The 22,881-nt window shown below is 38.2% G+C and overlaps 2 protein-coding genes across 2 annotated transcripts; both read left to right on the forward strand.

The window, feature by feature from the left end:
• Window positions 1–16,974: 16,974 nt before the first annotated feature.
• LOC126375929 (3-oxoacyl-[acyl-carrier-protein] reductase FabG-like) lies at window positions 16,975–18,219 on the forward strand. Its single transcript, XM_050023028.1, has one exon. The coding sequence runs from the start codon at window positions 17,051–17,053 to the stop codon at window positions 17,804–17,806; it is 756 nt and encodes a 251-aa protein (XP_049878985.1). The 5' UTR covers window positions 16,975–17,050; the 3' UTR covers window positions 17,807–18,219.
• A 2,124-nt stretch (window positions 18,220–20,343) lies between these two features.
• LOC126375933 (3-oxoacyl-[acyl-carrier-protein] reductase FabG-like) lies at window positions 20,344–21,433 on the forward strand. The gene has a single exon (XM_050023032.1). The coding sequence runs from the start codon at window positions 20,410–20,412 to the stop codon at window positions 21,160–21,162; it is 753 nt and encodes a 250-aa protein (XP_049878989.1). The 5' UTR covers window positions 20,344–20,409; the 3' UTR covers window positions 21,163–21,433.
• The last annotated feature ends 1,448 nt before the right edge of the window (window positions 21,434–22,881 follow it).

Genomic DNA, 22,881 nt, shown 5'->3' on the forward strand with positions numbered 1-22,881 from the left:
AAGAATTGCTAACAGGCTATCTTATTCTAAATAGGAATGTAACTATAATTGCATTGTATTGATACTTATGTTGGCAACATCAAAGTCTTATAATAATATATTGTACTGTAATATATTTTGCTATGGCAATATTACAGGACTTAGGCCACGGACTTTGCCGATGAGGCATGTTTTCTTATATCTCGCTACGTATGTAAATAATTTCCTAGTTTTCAATTTAATACAGTCCACAGGAACAAGCTGGGGACAGGGAGGAGTGGGAGAAGGGAAGAGAGGCCTTTGCACTGCAGTGGGAAATTGCGGGCTATTAATAATAATAATACAGGCCACTTAACATCTCGAAGAGTTTTTATTTATCGGAGCCACCATCACCTCCAACAACTTAGGATCCCTAATAGCCCTGTTCGCAGAACGCGAGACTTACTTCATAATGACACGGGTTCGATTCCTGGCTCGGGCTCCAAACCACTGAATTTTACTTATGAGATTGGATCATAGAAAATTGATATCACGTCGTTACCAAGATTTGTGCCCGGTTAATGGCAATAGGTGCGTCCCCTATTATATGGCACTTAAACGTAGCTGGCGAGGCGTAAGTGTACATGTGTGTGTGTGAGTGTGTAGTGTGCGTGCGTGCGGGCGTGCGTGCGTGCGTGCGTGCGTGCGTGCGTGCGTGCGTGCGTACGTGCGAGCGGGCGGGCGTGCGTGCGTGCGTGTGTGTGTGTGTGTGTGTGTGTGTGTGTGTGTGTGAGTGTTTTATAAGTGTGTGTAAAAATAATTTACCTATTGTTATTTCTCTTATATAATTTATAAGCACCTTTTTTCTTCATCATCACTAATTTAAGAGCCACGCTCTCGTCGGTGTAGCATTCTCCATTCTTGTCTATCAAAGGCCAATTCCTTCACTTCCTTATAAGACACGACGTTCACCTTCTCTTTTTTTCGTACTAATAATATATGAAGTAAAATCTGAAATAAATGTAATAAATAAATAAAACATAATATACAAAATACAAATACAAATACACTTTATTGCACCAAAATAAAAAGAAATAATTACAAAAAGTAGTATTAATATACTTATATACTATACACATCTGCCTACCCCTTCGAGGATACATGTGTGGTGTTATGTAAATTCAATTTCTAGGCAATGATTTTAGACCAAAAAGTGGATATTCGAAATCTAAATTCAAGTCAAATAAAAACCGAGTAAGCTCGAGTTGTATTTGCGCCCTGTGGGTTCCGTACCACCATACAATAACAGACATATTTATTACGTTCTTAGCTATTTTATTTGTATTACCTTAGCATTTTTTTTTATTAGATTTAGCATTCATAGGATAAAATAAAAACATCAAATCTAAAACTAAAACGAGTAAAGTTGCCCTTAATATCATACAAGTTACAAAGTTTTCCAAATCGATTATTTATCAGCGAGTGCTGTCATAAAATTATCTTTATGTGTCATAAACAAAATTAATGACTTATCAGAGCGAACCGGCTCCCGTATTTATGATCCGTCTCTTGAAATATTATCGTCCTATCATATAAGGATTAGTGATTGGTAATAAAAGCAAGATTATTTAGGGGTAATGTTAACTGCTACTCACGCCCATAATAGTTATTGGGGTAAGCAGAGCGACAAGTTCCACAGTTCTTTATGCGCACTGCTATAGATTGCAATGCCACGACTTGAAGCCCATATTTGAATTATACCTATTTTATTAATCTATTTTAGCACTCGTGTAAGTGGGCCTTGAACGATTCCGTTTTTCTTTTTGAGGTGCGGAACCCTAAAAATGTGAACAAAAGTGCACCCACATATCAAGAGTTTAAACCAAGTATGACTGCAACTTGTCTTTTCGTCACTTATGGATTCGCCATGGTATAACAAAACCAGGTATGCTTAATCCTATGAAAAGCCGCCATTGCCAGCCGTTTGATGACGTAAGTCTTACCATTAAATTGGTATTTCCAATATTCCAAGGACTTCAATTTTATTATTGAAAATTAAACGAATTACTAAGGTACTTAATTACTGTTACTTATCACATATATAAAATAAAAACCATTAGAACTGCTAAGTAAATCTTTTACTACAAGTTAGTAAATTGAAAACATTAGTCGTGGTTATTTTTTTTACAAAATGGCAGCGGAGGTTGAGATGACGTCAGCCGTAACCTTGAAATGTTAGCTGTCACTTTTGAGCATACCTGGTTTTGGTATACCATGGGACTTACTATCCTTGTTGAGTGAGATGTTTTTATCCCCTATAGAGTAAGGCAGGCACAGTGATCGATATATAAATACGTTGGGTATCTAAGTGTAGGGTTCAGACGCATTTTCTTTTACGATCGCCAGCGTTAACGTGTGCTACAAAGATAGAGCGATCGTGGCGAGCATAGAAAGTTATTGGTTTGTGGATGTGGCATTTGCAAATATCTGATGATATGACATCAATGATGATCTTTGTGGTCAAGAAAATTACAATCAAAACCGTTTGTAGTCAATGTATTCCCACCAGAAAACACTTATTGGACACTACTAGAACGCCTATTTCTACTGTTTTGTGGGTTGTGAGATCAACCGACCTATTTACTCCTGGGTTCTTAAAAAAAATCAATAATATTTATTTTTCAAAATTGGCTTACATAATAGTCAGCGCTTTTTGAACGTCAAAAATTAAATTACATATTATGTATTTAGCTGTAAAACTACTACCACATCGGAATCTGTAACTCTGGGAGAAAGACGTGGCCAGAAAACCTCCCAGTTCAGAATTATTATTGGGCCGTGAAAGACTTCTGACATGGCTCATCTAAGGACTATGTCGCTAACTTAAGTCAATAGTAGTGTTGTATCATCATGGATCATCGTACTTTCGAAGGAACTGGCGACGGAACGGGTCAGCTTGCAATGTGGTAACCAAACCAAGGATTTTTGGGATAGTTATGCCCCTTTTTTATTTTGTGCTTGGTTTTTGTTTTTGTACCGCGTTGGTCTAACAGCCAGACTTAAATGGGATTGGGCCAGACATGTTTGTCGCATACACCCTGAGCGGTGGGCGGGGGTCGTCCGCATTGGGTACCTCATGACGGGTACAGGCGTCGTGGTAAACCTCGGAAGACATGGCGTGACGACTTGGACGCTTGCCGGAGGGACTGGCCGGACTACGCACAGGACCGCGAAAAATGGAAAAAGGCCTTTGTCTAGCAGTGGAATCTTGTAGGCTAGATTAGAATAGATTGGTGTAACAGAAAGCTGGGTGAGGTGTGAGGACTTAGTTCATCTTGGGATATACGTCTGACCCATTTGGATATAGTTGTGAACTTGTGTTTTGTTTGTTATATTATTTTTATTATTATATTAAATGAAATTAAATAAATAAATATTATTATAATATTATTAAAACATATTTCTATTCACTAAACTAAACACTAAACTAAATATTTTAACACTTCATATTTTTATTTTTAGAATTATTTATTATCAAAAGGACGTAACACACAAATAGTGACAATGACATCAAAATATCAGTGCATTATGCCACATCTACACAGCCTCAGATGTATAGTACATCCTGTACGGAGCTAATAGCGATCGTCTAATAGCGGTTGCGTAGTTGTGGCATCGTAAACACGGAATACACGCACTGTTAGCGGTAGGGGGTAGTTAGACAAATACCTACCGAAATACGTACATACTACAGATCTGGTCTTTCTAATAGATTACTATTAAGTTGTCATCTCCCTAGCGTTATCCCGTTTTTCACAGGGTCCGCTTACCTAAGCTGAAGATTTGACAGGTCCAATTTTTTACAGAAGCAACTGCCTGTCTGACCTTCCAACCCGCGAAGGGAAAACCCGCCCAATATATGTTAGGTCACATACCTCCGAAATACATTTCTTGGAAATGTTGGTTTCCTTGCGATGTTTTTCTTCACCGCTAAGCACGTGATAAATTCGAAAACAAATTCTATAATCATTGGTTTAGGCCTATGCTGGGATTTGAACCTGCGATCTCAAATTGAGAGTCAAGCGTTCTAGCAACTGGGCTACCACGGTTACTAATCGATCACTATTAGGTAAGAATTAATATAAAGACCAACTATGGAAAGTCAAACCATCACCTACATAAATGAGGCTTAAAGGAGTCGCCATACTGTGAATGTGGTCACCCGGATCAAACCATATCTCACATAGTGAACGAGTGCCCTCTGCACCGGTTCCCAGGTGGCATAGCCGGGCAGCATTGAGTGACGGATGTAGCAGAGACTTGGTTAGGGGAGCTTAAGCTGGATATATGATCCACGCAGGATATTTTATTTTTGTCTGCCATACGCAATAATAATATAAAGAGAAAGAAAATAAGTTTATCTTCAAGTAGGTACTTACTTATAAAGTATAAGATAGCAGTAATTATCATCCTGGCTGACATCAGGCGACGGACTCGTGTTCCGAATATTTTTCTCCGCGCCACAATCCACGCTGATAAGGAAACTTCTGCAGGAGCTCTAATATGGCGCTTTTTATCGTCTTAAATAAAGATTATTTTTTTTAACATGGCTTTTAGCTTCGCCTCGGATGACATTCTCCACAAGGTCAGACATTTTAAAACGACATACCTGGCCCGCGGCACAGTGACCGTGTCGTGCGCGACGCGAATTATATCTACAACTTCGACCAATAGATGCCAGTAGCCCTGAAAGGGTTGATTAGGTGGGTCATTCAACTCACAACCCACACGAGAGAAACAGAAGATTACTTCTAACTCGATGAATATGCAATGGTCTGATTACCTGACTCCATACGATTCATCATATTCATCTATTCTTAGAACTTTCTATCAAAGTTTCCGTTTTTAATTTTAAATAGCTTGTGGTCTTGCCCGTCGTACAGTGTTTTAGGTTTACGCGGTTATTATCATAATTAAAACACATAATAACGGGTTCTTACCGCGTTTAAAATATATCATGGCACTTGCAACAATGTCGAAATATCGGTAGTTTCATATCCCTATTTTAAACGCGGTAAGAACCCGTTATTATGTGTTTTAATAAATCTATGTCTGTTTACATAACAAATAAATAAACTATGCTGTTCTGGGGGCAAATAAAAAACATAGAACACGTTCAGCTGCTTGTCTTCCCGGGTATGTCGTAAAAACCGACAGAGGGATTGCGTCCTCTAACATGATGGACTAATGTTATGGGCGATAGGCTGATCCCTTATCACCGTAAGGTTCATCATATCCATCTTAGGACTTCGTATCAACAGTGGCTGCAAGTTGTCTTTGATTACTTGTGGCTCTGCCCACCCCATTTGGGATTATGGGCGTGAGTTTATGTATGTATGTATAAATAAGCATATAAGCTCACGACTATATCCCCATCGGGTAGTCAGATACATCTGTGAACTAAGTACCCACACTTCACCGAGCTTTCTGTTAGACCAATGTGACAGCCAGTGACAGGTGGTGAGCCGTATCGCCGTCTATAATGGTCGAACAACTGTAAAAGTGTACTAAATTTCTTTTACATAACATAAACAGCCTATATACGTCCCACTGCTGGGCACAGGCCTCCCCTCAATCAACCGGAGGGGGGACCAACGGCTTAACGTGCGTTAAATTTCTTTTAATTTCTAAAAAAAACCCTCACTTTTTTCCGCAACCCGTAGCAGCATTTTATCCAATGTAACGGTTGCTACACAACCCTTTGACATCGACTAACGTATTTAAATTCATAGTCTTATGAAGTTAGTCGGGAGGGGGTGAGGCGTGACTGTACACTTTTTGGCTTCGACTAAGCCGGATCGCCACTAAACCGGCTTGAGCAAAACTATGTAACTCAACATTTTATTATTTTTAGCATTGTGGTTTTAAGTCCAAGCTAGGAACTGCGGGACTTTGTTGTACGTTGTTTTTTTTTATGTATCTGCATGTTTTTTTATGAAAGATAATACATACATAAACTCACGCCTATTTCCCACCGGGGTAAGCAGAGACTATGGAATTCCATTTGCTTCGATACTGACACAATTCTCTTGCTTCATAGACGCACGCCGGTTTATAGTAGATTGTACGAAACCTTTCTTAGGGTATCTCCAATTTGGCTAATGTCTTTCTAGGTCTTCCTCTGCCAGTCCTACGACCAAGCTTCGCTTTATATACTCCTTTCATAATCCATTTATCCTCCATCCGCTCTACGTGTCCAAACCAACTTAACATTCCCTTCTCAATCAACTATATCGTCTTTTACACCGCATCTCATTTCCATCATAAATATTTTTTTATGAAAGATTTAAAAAATGCAAGGTATTGTTTCTTCTACGCTGGACACAGAGCGAATAAAGAATACGTTCAGCTGCTTGTCTTCACGGGCATGTCGTAAAATCCGACAGAAAGATTGTGACATTTTTAACATGATGGTCAAATGTTATAACATTTCAGATAGGCGATAGGTTGATTCCTTGGTACCATAAGGTTCATCAAATCCATCTTAGGACTTCGTATGAGCAGTGGCTGCAATTTGTCTTCTGATAAATTGTGTCTCTGCCAACCCCACAAGGGATTACAGAGCAACAACACTTGGTTGGTGCTGAAATCTTGCGATCGACATAATGAACCATACGGTGGTTAGTTACCTCACCATAAACCTATGGCTCAAACATAAGCTCGACAGTGTCGAAATATCGGGAGTCTCATATCCCCATTTAAACGCGGTAAGAACCCGTTATTATGTGTTTTAATTATATCATAAGCTCACGACTATATCACAATTGGGGTAGTCATGTACAGTCATGAGCCATATCATGTACCCACTTTAAAACCCTGCCGCACTATCATATTTGACATTTAATGAGACTTACGGTTTAATTTATCAAAAAAGTTAATGTTACATGCTTTCAAAGTGTTTACATATTAGTACTCGTGACCATATCGTGTATACATTTTAGTATCCATCGCAGGAAGAAATAAGTGTGTATTTTTTTATCTCTATGTTTTGCCCTGTATAAAAGTTTATTAATTAGTTGCTTAGCATTTTAATGTTCATAACATTAAGAATTAAGTATGTACAAGAAAATGAAAACTCAAAAATTTTAAAGTTTGGGTTACACCGTTTTACCCTCCGGCCGCTGTCTCAGAAGGAGTTAAAATGCTATAGTTCGTGCCGTAGCATAAATTAACGACAGTAACTCGTACCAAGAAACCGCCGCGCATTATTATCGCAAATTTTGGCCCGAGATTAACAAAATATTCGCCACATTAATATTCATGCGGCAAAAATGTACTAGCTTTCGATTAGTCATTAATTCTCGAGATAGCGGTGGTGGTCGTCATTTAAAAGGTTTACTTTTACAACTGGGTTCAGTCTTGGGCAAACGGTATTTTTTGTTCATATTATATTAACTACTGGCGTCAATAGTTAACACTTTCAAGGTCGGAACGTCTAATGACGTGTCGATTCCAAGGTGTCATATTACCTATTATGAACCATCAATGACCCATGATCTCTGTCCGTGAAAGGGTTAACACTTTCAAGGACAGAACGTCTAATGACGTTCCGATTCCAAGGTGTCATATTACCTATTATGAACCATCAATGACCCATGATCTCTGTCCCAAAGGGTTAAGTGGTTAGAGCGTTGGGCTCACGATCTGGAGGTCCCGGTTTGATGCCCGATGAGGACACTGGAAAATCATAATTTTAATCATAATCATTTCTTTGCCATCACTTTGTGAGACTGTCTATTGTTTAAATAAAAATGTCCAAAATATTGATTAGAATGTAATTTTATTTTTATAGAACTCACCCGCGCTTAGGGAAACTCACAAAGAGAAAATATAAATCAATAAAAATCTGACTCGGACGGGAGTTGAACCCGCAACTCTTGTCAAGCCGGGACGAGCGTGTTAACCATTACACCACCGGGTCCTCCGCCTGTCCATGCGACATTCTTTTCGATTTATGTATCATCTAACGATGCGCCGGCGCCATCTCTCTAGAATATTGAGTACCTACCTGGTCTACTAATATACTTTAATTTATTTTTTCGATTTAGGGGCCGTGGTTAGCCCAGTTGGTTGAACGCTTGCCTCTTACTTTGAGATCGCAGGTTCGAATCGAGCACTTGCCTAAATCAATGATTGTCGAATTTGTTTCCGAAGTCATGTTTGGATCATAAATTATTATCACATTCCCGAAAAATGCATTTTCGGAGGTATGTGACTTAACATGTATTGGGCTGGGTTTCCCTTCGCGGGTTGGAAGGTGAGACAGGCAGTCGCTTCTGTAAAAACCGGACCTGTCAAATCGTTACGTTAGGTACGCGGATCCTGTGAAAAATGTTATAATGCTAAGGAGATGATGATTGTTTTTTCGATTTACATTTTCTCTTTGTAAGAATTTTTGTTTTTTTTCGAAAATACGCTTTCGTGGTCTTCACTATCAAGCGACGCTTTGGTATAAAAATGATGATGATGATGCGCCACAGTCGATTTCGACTAGAGCGACAGCAGCTGGTGGATTTATTGAAGGTTGTCATTCAAGAGCTTATAGAGAAACTAAGAACTAAGAGCTGACACATCTTGCTTCCGCCTTTTTGCTTGCTCACTTGCTTATTCCAACTTATTTCCGAATAAGGTTGGAGAAAACACAACTATCAGTCAATCCAGTTAAAAAACCCTCTCTTTCAAACACTTTATTTACCCCTATTAACATTATCGGCCCATCGAAATGGCGGGCAACTATCGGCCTTTGTCCACCGACCTTTGCGCTGCGAATCAATTGCCCGTACAGGCCTAACCAACCGGAAAATATAGCCAACCGGAACCGTACCGCCTTTTCGCTAATACGTTGGGATCGGTTTGAGTGGGTGACCGCTAAGTGTGAGAACTTGGGTGAATACATTTTGTTTTCGCTTTTCTCCAACCATTTTCGGGGGAATTTGACGAACTTTCAGATGAAGATGAAGATTTAGATGTATCCAATCAGGCTAGCTTATTAGGATCATTAGTCTTCGAGAAGGTAATGGATCTTGCTACCCCGATACCGACCTCGCCGACGTGGTCGAAGATTTCCCTCATTCACCGCTTATCGCTCGATAGCGGGTCGATAGCCGCTAGGTTCGATTATTTTTTTCAAATATTCTTCCTCTCAGACTATGCCATGAGCCGAGGTTCTCACCCAACTGACCCTCAGGCCTGTATCTTAAATTTTGAACCGGGTGAGAGGCCTCAGCGCTCCCCATTTGTTCGGCCAAGTAGATAATATGCGGCAAATCTACAATAAGTAAAACAAAAAGATGAGTCTTTAGCTGGTACCAAAACCACCAAACAAATATTTTTTGACAGTTGGGGTCCCAAAATCCCGTTGATTATGAGGCGGAACAAAACAAAAAACAAAACTTGGGTAGGTGGTGTCGTGGGATAAGGGCAGGAGGATGGATTGACAAAAATAAAACACTATTGCGGTATCCATCTAAAAATTTCTTTAAGTCATTTCAAAAGTAAGATGATCCGTGCTTCGGAAAGCACGTTAAGCCGTTGGTCCCGGTTACTACATACTGATGTAAGTAAGCAGTCGCTACATGAGCCTTGTCAGGGGCCTTTGGCGGGTATTGAACCGCCCGTAATAACCCTGACACCAGAGTTAATGAGGTTGGTAATTCATCTCACAACCCACACGATAAAAGAAGTAATTTCAAATAATGAGAATGATATTTTACATCGTTGAAATAGTATTGTGATAAACTTATTATTCCGAAAGTTCACAATCTTCGTGGTCTCACCACTGAGAGGTCACAATGCCCTTTAACTGTTATTGGAGGTCTGCCTGCGATGTCTTCAATGTTTCCACTTATTTACTCACTCATTGGGAATATTCTAGATTGTTTCACTTGTCGCCTAAGCTGGTAATAGAAGATAATGTGTAGTCAGAAATGGTTTCGAAGAACATTTTGTTAAGTGTAAGTACTTACTTCGATATTTAATTTTCATAACCTTTTTCTCGCTTTATAAATTTAATCTAAAAAAGACCAATGCGGAGCGCGTCCCGCCCAAAGGTTCCCATTATGCTAGCAACATTTCCACACTATGGCCCTCTATGGATGCGAAACGTAGACGCTAATTCAGAAAGACAGAGAGAGACTCGAGGCCTTTGAAATGTAGTGTTGGAGGAGATAAGATGGACTGAAAGAGTCACTAATGAGGAAGTGCAAGTAAGAGTAAGGCAAAAGAGGCAAATATTGAGAGTTATTGAGGACAGAAGAGGCAAGATGATTGGACACTTAATAAGACACGACGAATTTATTAAAAACATAATAGAAGGGAAGCTACAAGGAAAGAGAGGAAGGGGAAGAGCTTACATGGAACAGATTAAAGAGAAGGTGAACGTCGTGTCTGATAAGAAAGTGAAGGAATTGGTCTTTGATAGACAAGAATGGAGAATGCTCCACCGACAAGAGCGTGGCTCTTAAATTAGCGATGATTCCCATACATTCCACGGTATTTCACTCTAGTAGTTTGATTATGCGATATCCGAGATCTAAATGTAAAAAAAAACGTTTTTTATATGGCAACAGTAAAAGTTTTATTGTCTATGGATAGGTCATTTCATTCTGCATCCATTCATATATAATTTATGCCACTTCGTTCCTTATTGTAATTGTAATAAGCTAAAATATCGGCTGCGGTCACCTGAACGCCTTTCGGCGTTCACGGTAAGCGGTGCGAAAAAATTCCGCAAATTCCGAACGCCAAAAGGCGTCATTGGGCAATAAGAGGTTAAGTTATTTTTGAATTTTAATAAAGAAAAATGTAATATAATAAGTGCGACGTTTGGGCACGTTTTTCTATTAACGTCTCAGGTTAGTTTTTCACACAAATTCCTTTTTATTTCGTGTTTTGACGTTTAGTAAAAAGTAACTGATTTGACTAGTTGGAAACTAGCCTATTCTGATGTGCTACGTAAAATGGGTATTATAAGTTTATACTTTCGAATCGAAAACGGATGATTCAATTGATCTACAATAAATTATACACCCGTTCTTAGCCAACCGATTTATTAAAACTATAACTTAGGCTGAATAGTTCGTTGACAGTTATAAGACATTTTTCTATAAATGGCAACACAAGAATGGGGTTGTCAAATCGGACGGATTGATACACGCTCTCTTGCGTTGGGGACCTTGTCGACATCGGACGTGTTTACCAAGTTAAGTGTTATTTTCTTGATACCAGAATAAATAAGTGTGATTACTGTTCTTCCGTATTTTTACTACAGTCTGTAAAAATCGTTAACAAATGTTATGTCTCGTATCCAATTACTTTAATAGCAGCTTGATTTCCAGTAGCAGTATCGAATAGCCACATGTACAGCGTGTATGTGACCGCCAATTACAGGATGCTCGTAAAACCACCCCTCGATATAAAACAGCCTGTGGCAATGTCGATTGGACATTCAGTTTGTGGTGTACCGTGTTTGGTGCACTTTAGTTCGGCTATATGTAATAGGTTCATTCGAATTTTAAAAATATTAATTGATTCAAAACTGGCGAGTTAAAAAGGCCACATCGAAGCAATTCATCTAAAAAGAAATATTGCCATTTGACACTTGCGCATATAAAAGTAAGTACGCAACGCAAACTGTTCGCGCCCAACTGGGCAGTTCGCGCCCAACTGGGCACCCTCAGGCCTGTTGTCTTAAACGTTGTACCGGGTGAGAGCCTTCAGCGCTCCCCATTTGTCCGGCCAAGTAGTTAATGCCATCTGCGGCAAATCTACAATAAGTCACGTCAAAAAAAAGCAACGCAAACAAACGTCAAATAGCAATATTGCTTTTTAGATGAATTGTTTCGATGTGGCCTTTAGAAGCCCCCAGATATTATTAAATAGAAGACGTTCTATTTAATAATATCTGGGTTCTATTTTATAATATAAGAAATCCAGAAGTGAAACCAAGGGAACAAGTTACTTAAAGTTTATTTAGCACAATGTCGAATACACCGAACACTTTTACTACCTTGCTGCGTAAATATCCGAAAAATAGTGAGCCTGAGCTACAATTTACAGTTATTTTTATAAAGGTACTCACTAGTGTTGCAATGGAGAGAGCTATGCTTGGTATTTCCCTGCTTGATCGAATCAGAAATGAGGAGATCCGCAGGAGAACTAAAATCACCGACATAGCTCGGATAATTGCAAAGCTGAAGTGGCATTGGGCAGGACATATGGCGAGGAGAACCGATGGCCGCTGGGGCGGAAGGGTTCTGGAGTGGCGGCCGCGTGTCGGACGACGCTCAGTGGGTAGGCCCGCTACAAGGTGGACCGACGATCTGGTGAAGGTCGCGGGAAGCCGCTGGATGCGGGCAGCGCAGGACCGATTGTCGTGGAGATCCTTGGGGGAGGCCTATGCCCAGCAGTGGGCGTCGTACGGCTGATGATGATGACTCACTAGTGTTGCCAACATAAATCCTATTATACCACTAAATTTCGACGATGTTAAAACAAGATTGCATGACAATGACGATATTTAAATGATATTCCTAAAATTGATACTTGCGTGCAGTGAACCTTACAATAACGATTATGTATGATCGTTTACCGTATATTATTATAAGAAAAATAAAATTATTATTTCGCGATCTCAAACAAACGCTCGCTTATTTTCGCGTTCGCTTTCGCACGGGGCGAAATTTATTTGAGTAATAAACCAAGGGAATTGTGCTAAAGTATCTTTAATTAATGTAAACATGCAGCGATTAGGCTTCCAAATAAACACACGAAATGGCCCTCTGTAGCAATAAATACTTATAATATTACCAATTAGAGACGTTCCTGGCCATTTTTTTGAAGCTAGTATTTATCGGGGCGGGTTAATGCTATAAAATGGTTGTGTTACAGTAGCAGCTACTTTTTTCTTGTATTACATTGATAAGTTTTAAAATTACAATAATATGCTTTTTTCCCACCCATAATATCGATTAAGTACATAAATTTTTAAATATAGAATAAGTTTTTTCATTGAAAAATCAAAGAAAAGATATTAATGATTAAGTACTTTTATATTGCAGTATCGATTTGCAATTATCTATAATAAATACTAGTTGGTAGTAGTTAGTATGTAAAGCGAAGGTTGGTGGTAGGGCTGGCAGAGAAAGACCTAGAAGGACGTACATTGCCCAAATTGGAGACATCCTTAGAAAAGGTTCAGTAAGATCTACTCTGAACCGGCGTGCGTGCAAACGATTGATGAATGTGGAGGAAGCAAAAGAATTTTGTCAGGATCGAAGCAAATAGAATTCCATAGTCTCTACTTGCCCCGGTGGGAAATAAGCCTTAGTTTATGTATGTATGCCCCAGACACACAGAATCATATTCCTTTTATTTATATTAGTTGATATCAACTACATACCACACTCACGAATACCATACCACCTATTACGACAATTAAGAACCACCTCTAATTTTAATTACTGTGCACAAAAAAAAAGACATTAAACAGATAAAAAACGCTGCCATATTGTAAATGAGAATAAAATACAATAGGGAAACAGAATTATATTTTTAAAACGTATTATTATTATATTAGCCGTTGAAAAACCAGGGCCGGAGCGAGGTCATCGGGATAAATAAATTATGATATAGTGTGAGGTGTTTTAGCCTGCACAGGACTCTAAGTAGAGCTAGGAATAAAATGACTCGCTCATTTAAAAAAATATATAAACTCTTTTCCTCTCGTGTAAGTTGTAGGCCTCCGTGGTCCAGTGGTTCGAGCATTGGGCTCACGATCTGGAGGTCCGGGCTCGATTCCCGACGGGGACATTGTCGAAATCACTTTGTGAGACTGTCCTTTGTTTGGTAAGGACATTGCAAGCTTGAATCACCTGATTGTCCAAAAAAGTAAGATGATTCCGTGCTTCAGAAGGCACGCTAAGTCGTAAAAAGTATCTCATTTGGCTAGGTCATAGATTTACTACTAGCGTAGATTGAAGATCAGCAAAGTTACTGTTATACATATAGCGACGTTGACAGTACTTTACCTCAGTGCGTGATTAGGCGCGGAACACGAGGAAAAGCGTGGTAAAAACTTGCAAAAATAGAAGCTAAAAGCGAAAAAAGAAAGATGGAACATCATATGTCTAATAAGTAATGACATTGTGCATGTTATCATAGTACAAACATGTTAATTTTCGCAGTAAAACCCACTAAAATTATTATTTTAGTTTAAAATACACTAAAAAAGTACTCCCGGTCAATCCGAGTCGCAGTATAACCCGACCGCGTTACGAAGCACCACGCGCTAATTTACCTAAATAATAAGACGATGCGTACTTTCTTAATTTGACACGTTTTTATTGAATGTATATACCGCTGTGTACGAATGTCTAGCTAAACAAGTGCCAAGTTTTCGCCGCACTTTTGTATCAAGCACTGTATCTTCGGTAGTGGTAAATCAATGGGCTAGGTTGTCAAGTGGCCTATTTTCGTCGTCTGCCGCGTCTGCCCGTTCCGTGGTCACCTCGGACGTGAGTTTAAAAAAAGCGTCGTCGGTGTCTAATGAATTTATGGTCCGGAAGTTGTCCTCGGGTTCCCGTGTCTCTCGAGGGACACGATAAAGGCCGATAGCAGGGCGCGTGACGAATAGTGCGCTCCCCGGCCGTTTGTTGGTACCTTTTTAATTGGATTATTTTCATCATAATTTCAACGCAACAGCCTCTATGGCTCAGTGGTTGAGCTTTGGACTCACGAGGCCCCAGGTTCGAATCCCGGTGACATATCACAATAATCACTTTATGAGCTTTAGTTTGTTTAGAACACCGGATTGACCGAAAGTAAGATGATCCATTTTTCTTCGCAAGACACGGAAGTCACGCTAAGCTGGTCCCCGATTACTACTTACTGATGTAAGTACGTAGTCGTTACATGAACTTTGGCGACTCAATACTAACCCTGACAGCAGGGTTTCTGAGGCTGATAATCCACCTCATAACCCACACGATAGAAGAACATATTGGAGAAGTCATAGGTAGAGTCTGTACCCAGTACCCACGCTTTACCCAGCTGTATTAGACCAAAACGTGATATTTTTTTACCTTTAATAACCCAAAAAATACATCAAAAATATCCTGAATAAGTATCTGTTGCGTATATAGACCGTGTCCAGATTATGGGTTTGAGGGAAGATGTTTTTGTCCCCTAATTACGGTAACAGGTGAACAATGTTAAATATAAAACAAATACCTCATTCAAAGATGATTTAAACAGCATTTTACATTAAAAAAAACACTTTTACATGAATGGAAGGAACATACCAATAACCACCCATATTCAAATTCAAATTCAGAATATGTATTTCGGAAACTAGTCCATATTATGTTAGTACCAGAAAGCTGATGAAACTGATGGTTGCAATGAGTGCGAGTGTGGAGTATCACCACAAACTATGGCTCACTTTTTGTGCTGTCCTAAGTGCCCTAACACCTGCACTATTAAAGACCTTCACGAAGCCACTGACAATGCCGTAAGCGTGGCCAATTATTGGTCAGCAAAAATTTAGTATCGATCGCCATCGACTCGCAAAGAAGAAGAACAGAAAGCTTAACAAAAAAAAAAAAAGTTTATTTAGGTAAAACCTTCGACACGCATATTACTATTATTAGCCTGTATGATCCCACTGCTGAGCAAAGGCCTCCCCCATATCTTTCCAAGTATCCCGGTTCTGTGCGAGCTCTATCCAGTCTTTTCGATAACCGTCGAGATCATCGCGCCATCGTTTCCGGGGTCTACCACGTCTACGGTGTCCGTCCTGTGGTACCCAGTGCGTGATGATCTTTGCCCATCGTTCCGGATGCATGCGGCACACATGTCCAGCCCAGTCCCACTTTAGCCTGGCGGTCTTCCTGCCAACGTCAGCTATACCGGTTTTTAAGCGCAGCACAGTGCTTTTAACTCGATCAATTCGTTTTACACCTAATATGCTGCGCTCCATTGCTCTTTGACAAACCTTGACCTTGGACTTTTGAGCCTCAGTAAGCGACCACGCATATACATAACACATTAATATTTAACCTACTAATAATACTTAATCTAGTATTAGCAACAGGATCCCGGTGAGGATATATCACAAAAATCACTTTGTTATCCCTAGATTGGTTAGGACATTACAGGCTGATCACCTGATTGTCCGAAAGAAAGACGATCCGTGCTTCGGAAGGCACGTTAAGCCGTTGGTCCCGGTTACTACTTACTGATGTAAGTACGTAGTCGTTACATGAGTCATGTCAGGGACCTTTGGCGGCTCAATAGTAACCCTGACACTAGGGTTGATGAGGTTGGTAATCCACCTCACAACGCACACGATAGAAGAAGAAGACCACCTCTTGTATCCCCCGAAGCCCGGATGAGACACATTGAAAAATTGTTAATAAATAATTTTGCTTCTGGACCCCAAGGACCTATTATCTCAACCGCAAATGATACAAAAATAGTTATTCATTTATTACTTATTTTATAATTATTAGAAACATATTGTTAACTATTTTCTGTTCGAAAAATTAATTGATTATTTTTATTTATATATTTTTATTATACTTGATATATGTTTATTTATTTATTTTAATTATTATTTAAAATTATTTTTGAAGATGCTGGTTAGCAGTTAAGCAACCGTGTCTTTTTCTGCCCATTTATAGTTTTCTTATATATTGTGTGCAAGTTATCTAAATTACCCGGAAGTAAATAACGAAAAAATAATTATAATTACTTAAATAATAAATAATATCTTTCGTTTTCAATCAGCATACAATACCCGTCTTTCGTATGGAATATATTAAAATGTACTTATATAATATCGCCATGTATGAACAAGATAAAACCAGATATTGATTTGAAACAGTCTTTGAGTGTGATGATTGTAATATAAATAGGTAAGCAGTTTGACATGTCTCTTCAGTTCATTATCTTGTTAGGCCGAGACAAGCGTTCGGTCGTAGCAAATCAATAATTTGTTTTATGATAAATTATATATTTTGACACACAATCGACAATGAGTTTCGAAAACAAAGTGATAATTGTAACTGGTGCTAGCTCTGGAATAGGAGCTGCTACAGCCATACTATTTGCTAAAGAAGGAGCCAATGTCGTCATGGTTGGAAGAAACGAGACAAAATTGAAAAATGTTTCTGATAGTTGTGCTCAAGTTGGAAAGAGACCTCTAGTTATCATCGCTGACGTATCCAAAGACGAAGACGCGAAGAGAATAGTGAAAGAAACTATCGATAAATTTGGAAAACTCGATGTGTTGGTCAACAATGCTGGCTGGAGTAAATCTGGAACCATTCTTGATGGTTCAATCCTTAAGTCCTACGATGATACATTCAGCGTTAACGTTCGAGCTGTCGTCCATCTTACAGCATTAGCTGCTCCTCATCTTGTCAAAAGTAAAGGAAATATTGTCAACGTTTCTAGTATTGCTGCATTGACAACCCCAAAAGCTTCAAATATGATTGCATATTTCGTCTCTAAGGCAGCTCTAGACCATTTCACTCGAGGGGCTGCGAATGAACTGGCACCTTCAGGAGTAAGAGTGAACTCAGTCAATCCGGGCCCAGTTGTGACGGATTTTATGAAAAACCAAGGGCTAGATACTAAATTCGAAGACTTTACATATCTTACAGCATTGGATAGAGTGTCACAACCAGATGAAATAGCGAATATGATTGAATATTTAGCTGGAGAGAAAGCTGTTGGTATTACTGGATCTATATTTGTGGTGGACAATGGAATGCTATTAAAGATGTAATACTTAAAATCTTTTGTTTCTTGATAATGTTCCTTTTTTGATTGTGTAAGAAGTATAAATGAGACTTCCGTTCATATTTTTATAATATTAATTGACTTTTTAATTTTGTGATGTTAGTTAAATACACATTTTCATAATCTGGTAATAAAATATTTTTTGTTTAATGTATTTATTTTCCGGTGGATGCCTGTATTGCTCTTTGGTTGACGTACTTATATACATCTCTACCTTCCCCTTCGGCGATACTGGCTTGATGCTTTGTTATATATTAATATTATTTGTAGACCCATTATCCATTGAATGACCAGTTTCTTTGTTTTTAGGTCGCGCCTCTTGTCTATATCAAACACGAGTACTATTGTTTGATACTGACGTTGTTGTTTGATAATGATTGTCCCTCTTCTTGTAATCATAAGTGTTTTTTTATCTAGTGTACAATAATTTATTAAATAAATAAATGACATTCACTATATACCATATTTATGTCTTAACAATTCTTGAATTAACTGAAGTATAAATTGTTACATAGTTTTAGGAAAGGATGTTATAAAACTTTTCTTTTGAATTGTATACAAAAAAAAAGTTTTCATCTCGAGCTCCTCCGTGCTTCGGAAGGCACGTTAAGCCGTTGGTCCCGGCTGCATTAGCAGTCGTTAATAACCACCAATCCGCACTGGGCCCGCGTGGTGGTTTAAGGCCCGATCTCCCTATCCATGCATATGGAAGGCCCGTGCCTTAGCAGTGGAGACGTTAATGGGCTGGTGATGATGATGATGATGCATAATTCCTGAGAATATCTGTAGTTATGGAAAATCAAAGCAATTTCAGAACTGAAAAATGCCTCTAGGCATTAATGAACTACCAGTTTAATAATCCTTTAAAAGTCATTATATTAATAATACCTGTTGAACTAAAAAGTAGATTGCATAAAACCTCCATACTAATATGAAAAGTACGAAAGTATGTCTGTCTATTATCTTTTTTGGCTGACACTAGGGTTGATTCATAATCCACCTCACAACCCACACGATTGATGATTGTTTAGTTGTTTTGTTTTCTAAAATAGGGGTTGGAAGATAATTGGCAGTTGGTAAATTGATATCTAAACAGGGTACTAGGAGCAGAGTAGAGCCCAGAGACGGAGTAAAGGCTGGCGCAAACGGGTCACAGACCACAGTGACCAAAATAAGAGGTGACAGTAGCGCGCGACAGCCACCGGTGTTCGGAAGGCGCAAAGCTTTTTTTTTTTGACTTAAGTCACTTATTGTAAATTTGCCGCAGATGGCATTAACTACTTGGCTGGACAAATGGGGAGCGCTGAAGGCTCTCACTCAGTACAACGTGGCTCAGGGCGTCGTCTGAGAGGAAAAATATTTAAAAGAATTAATCGACCCTAGTGGGTCAACAAAATAATATGAAAAGAAGTGCCAACTATTTTCCGGCCAGCAATGACTGTAGTTGATGGTCCGTTTGCACCACGTCAAGGATATCGCATACGTGACACCAAAGATACTTATTTTACATTTATTTATTTATTTACACACATTTATTGCATACCAAAGTTATACACCAAAACGTACAATAAAGACAATATTAGACAAAACACAATTACAAACTCTATTTCCTCTTCATCTTCATAATGTATCTACTCCTTTTCTTCCATAGTATATGTAGTAGTTTAAGTAGTGATATTTATTTATTATAACAATTATAATTATGTGTATTATTATTAAGTAGTTGATGTAGTCGAAAGTGTATTTATTTTTATATGTACAAGTATTCCCATGCTGCACTATCCCGCTATATTACATAATATTCAATATCTCCTATACTTAAAGGTTGCCTGGAAGAGATTGCTACTTAGCAATAAGGCCGCCTATTGTACTAATTCTATTTCTCTTTTGTTTTGTATTTTGTTTTTTCCTGTTTGTGCAATTAAGTATTTGTTATGTTATGTGTTATGTTATGTTACAACAAGACAATTACAGGTAACTAAAAATACAGTACAATATTCAATAAAACATTTTAAACTAGATAATTAAATTTTGACGAAGCTTGTGCGGATTTTATTATGTATGATTTGAATATGTTTTCCCTTATTTTATTTTTTTTTTTTTGAATATGAGTGTTTTTCTGACGAAGCTTGTGGTGGATTTACATTCTGTTTTTTATTATTATTATTTCTGTTTAAAAGTAGTAAAAAATATATCCCCTTCTGGGTATTGAACAAGCAAAGATTTGAGCAGAGTGAAAGCATGCGTTGTTATATAAGGACTAAGAAGGGTTTTCTTTTTAAATATCTTCCTAAGAGTAAAATAATTTCCACGAGGACGAAGTCACAGACAAAAGCTAGTATAAGTTAATACAAGTAAAGTAATTGTCTACGTAAGTAGCACTATAATATTCATAATAAATAAGAAATATCATCATGAGTCATCAATATCGTAAAACTTCCACGTGATTTAACGTCCTTGACTTTGAAGTTATCTGCCTATATAAAACAGCGGTGTGTTTTTTTCTTTTAATCGCGTTTTATTGACGATACATTTCAGTTGTTAGAAAATAGTTTTATCATATCTATTTTACTGATTAAAGTAATAAAGATGAGTTTCGCAAACAAAGTGATATTAGTAACTGGTGCCAGCTCCGGAATAGGAGCTGCTACAGCCATACTGTTTGCTAGAGAAGGAGCCAATGTTGTCATGGTTGGAAGGAATGAGGCCAAATTAAAAAACGTCTCTGATAAATGCACCCAAGTTGGAAAGAAACCTCTTGTTATCAACGCTGATGTATCCAAAGATGACGATGCGAAGAGAATAGTCAAAGAGACTATCGATAAATTTGGGAAACTCGATGTGCTTGTTAACAATGCTGGTTTGAATTCTTCTGGCTCTATTCTAGACGGGAAAATTCTCGAATCCTATGATGCGATTTTCAGCGTAAACGTTCGAGCTGTGATTCATCTCACATCATTAGCTGCTCCTCATCTTGTTAAAAGTAAAGGAAATATTGTCAACATATCCAGCGCATCATCTATGACAACCCCAGCTTTGCCTTCCATGCTTGCATATTACGTATCTAAGGCGGCTATAGATCATTTCACTCGCGGGGCTGCGAAGGAACTAGCACCTTCAGGAGTAAGAGTGAACTCAGTCAATCCAGGCCCAGTGGTCACTGATTTCATATCAAACCAAGGGATAGATGCTAAATTTGAAGACTTTGCATACTTGACAGCTTTGAATAGGGTATCACAACCTGAAGAAATAGCAAACTTGATTGAATATTTGGCCGGAGAAAAAGCTGTTGGCATTACTGGATCTACATTTGTTGTGGACTGTGGTACACTTATAAAATGAAAAACGAATGTAACTTTATTATATAAATAGCACTTCTCTTCTTATCGTGTGGGTTGTGAGGTGGATTACCAACCCCATAAACCCTGGCACCCTGGCATTAGCACTTATTAAAGCTTATTTATTTCAATAATTCAATTGTTATTATCCAATTCTTGTTCTTCTGCCGTGTGTTTTTGTTGTTATTAATAATTAATTAGCTACGTTTCAACTAATAAAGATTTTTACTTATAAATGTTGAATAATGTAATGTCCAATAAATGAAATGTGTGTATTTTTCTCTGTTAAACTTTTCAACATATTAAACGATACGCTTATATTTTTCTCATAATTATTAAAGTTTTTTACATCCTTAACGGAATTGTCATGTCAGTCATTTGCAATAGCTCATGCAGTTGCTTTTTATTGACGTGACTTATTGTAGATTTGCCACAGATGGCATTAACTACTGAACAATGGCTCTGATCACCTCGATGAGTGTTAAGGTCGTGAGTCCACTATAGCTGTGTCCAAGGTCGTTACCAATTTCCTGTTTGTTAGTAGTAAAGACCGTTTAGCAGAGGCACAATAACAAGTCATGTCAAAAAATTATGTGAAGTGATAATTACTTTAGGTACATATAGGTACCTAATTTGCGCGGACACGGCGACCAAAATGATTTGTGTTTGTTTAGTAACGATGACTATCAAAAATATAAATTTATTAATAAGTACTAGTTTAAAACATGAAGTCATCGTTACCTGACAAATATAAATAAATTCCTTACGTAAATGTAATAACCGATTTTATCGTATTAAGGTATTGAACTCTAATACTATACACGAGTTTGATATCGATATCTTTGTTCTAGTTGCGCAATATTGCAATCTTATAACATAAGTGATCTAAAGGTATAGGTGTGTGATTCATTACACTGACGTTTGGCAACACTTTGCTCAACATTGGCAAACACCAGTTCAAGGGACTTATCCAAGTTGCATACGATTACATAAAAATAATAATTGTAGGATCATATCATCTTTTGATTTTTTTCAGTGATCTTTTGATCACTGTTATTGTCGCTCGTCTAAATCGTTTGCAACCGTACTTTTACATTATCTGGAGCCTGGGCAACAAATATTTCTGTGTCACAAGTAGACAGAAGATGACTTGCAGCCACTGATAGGAAGTCCTAAGACTGATTTGATGAATCATTTATGGTAACTGTTGTAATGTGTTGTAACCTGTGGTCAAGGTGAGAAGACAACTTATTAATCTAAATCATAACGACCTCCGTGGTCCAGTGGTTGAGCGTTGGACTCACGATCTGGAGGTCCTGGGTTCGAATCCCTTTGGAGAATTAACAGAAAAAATACTTTGTGATCCCTAGTTTTATTAAGTTTTATTCACCGCTGAGCACGTTAAGGCCTTGTACCTATGATTCAAACATGAATTCAACACCACGATGTCATGGTGTGAATCATGCGTTATGCTCACTCGGCTACCACGACATTTAATTTATTCAATAAGTGTCCGTTAGATGACCTGACATTCTTAGTATCCAGCCCAGAAATTAGATAATCACTCTTAATATCATTCATATCAAATTTACTAACAACACTAACATGACGATGTTGTTTACAAAAAACCTGAATGTAGCGAACTAAAATTTAGGATATCAGTATGACTCATCATAAAATCTACTTAGATTACAAGTTTGTGAGTATCAAGATTGCATATAAA

The sequence above is a fragment of the Pectinophora gossypiella genome, chromosome 20 (assembly GCF_024362695.1).
Source record: "Pectinophora gossypiella chromosome 20, ilPecGoss1.1, whole genome shotgun sequence".
Classification (NCBI taxonomy): domain Eukaryota; kingdom Metazoa; phylum Arthropoda; class Insecta; order Lepidoptera; family Gelechiidae; genus Pectinophora; species Pectinophora gossypiella.

Excerpts from the sequence above, each read along its gene's own strand:
- LOC126375929 (XM_050023028.1), top strand. The coding sequence starts at position 17,051 with ATGAGTTTCGAAAACAAAGTGATAATTGTAACTGGTGCTAGCTCTGGA.
- LOC126375933 (XM_050023032.1), top strand. The coding sequence starts at position 20,410 with ATGAGTTTCGCAAACAAAGTGATATTAGTAACTGGTGCCAGCTCCGGA.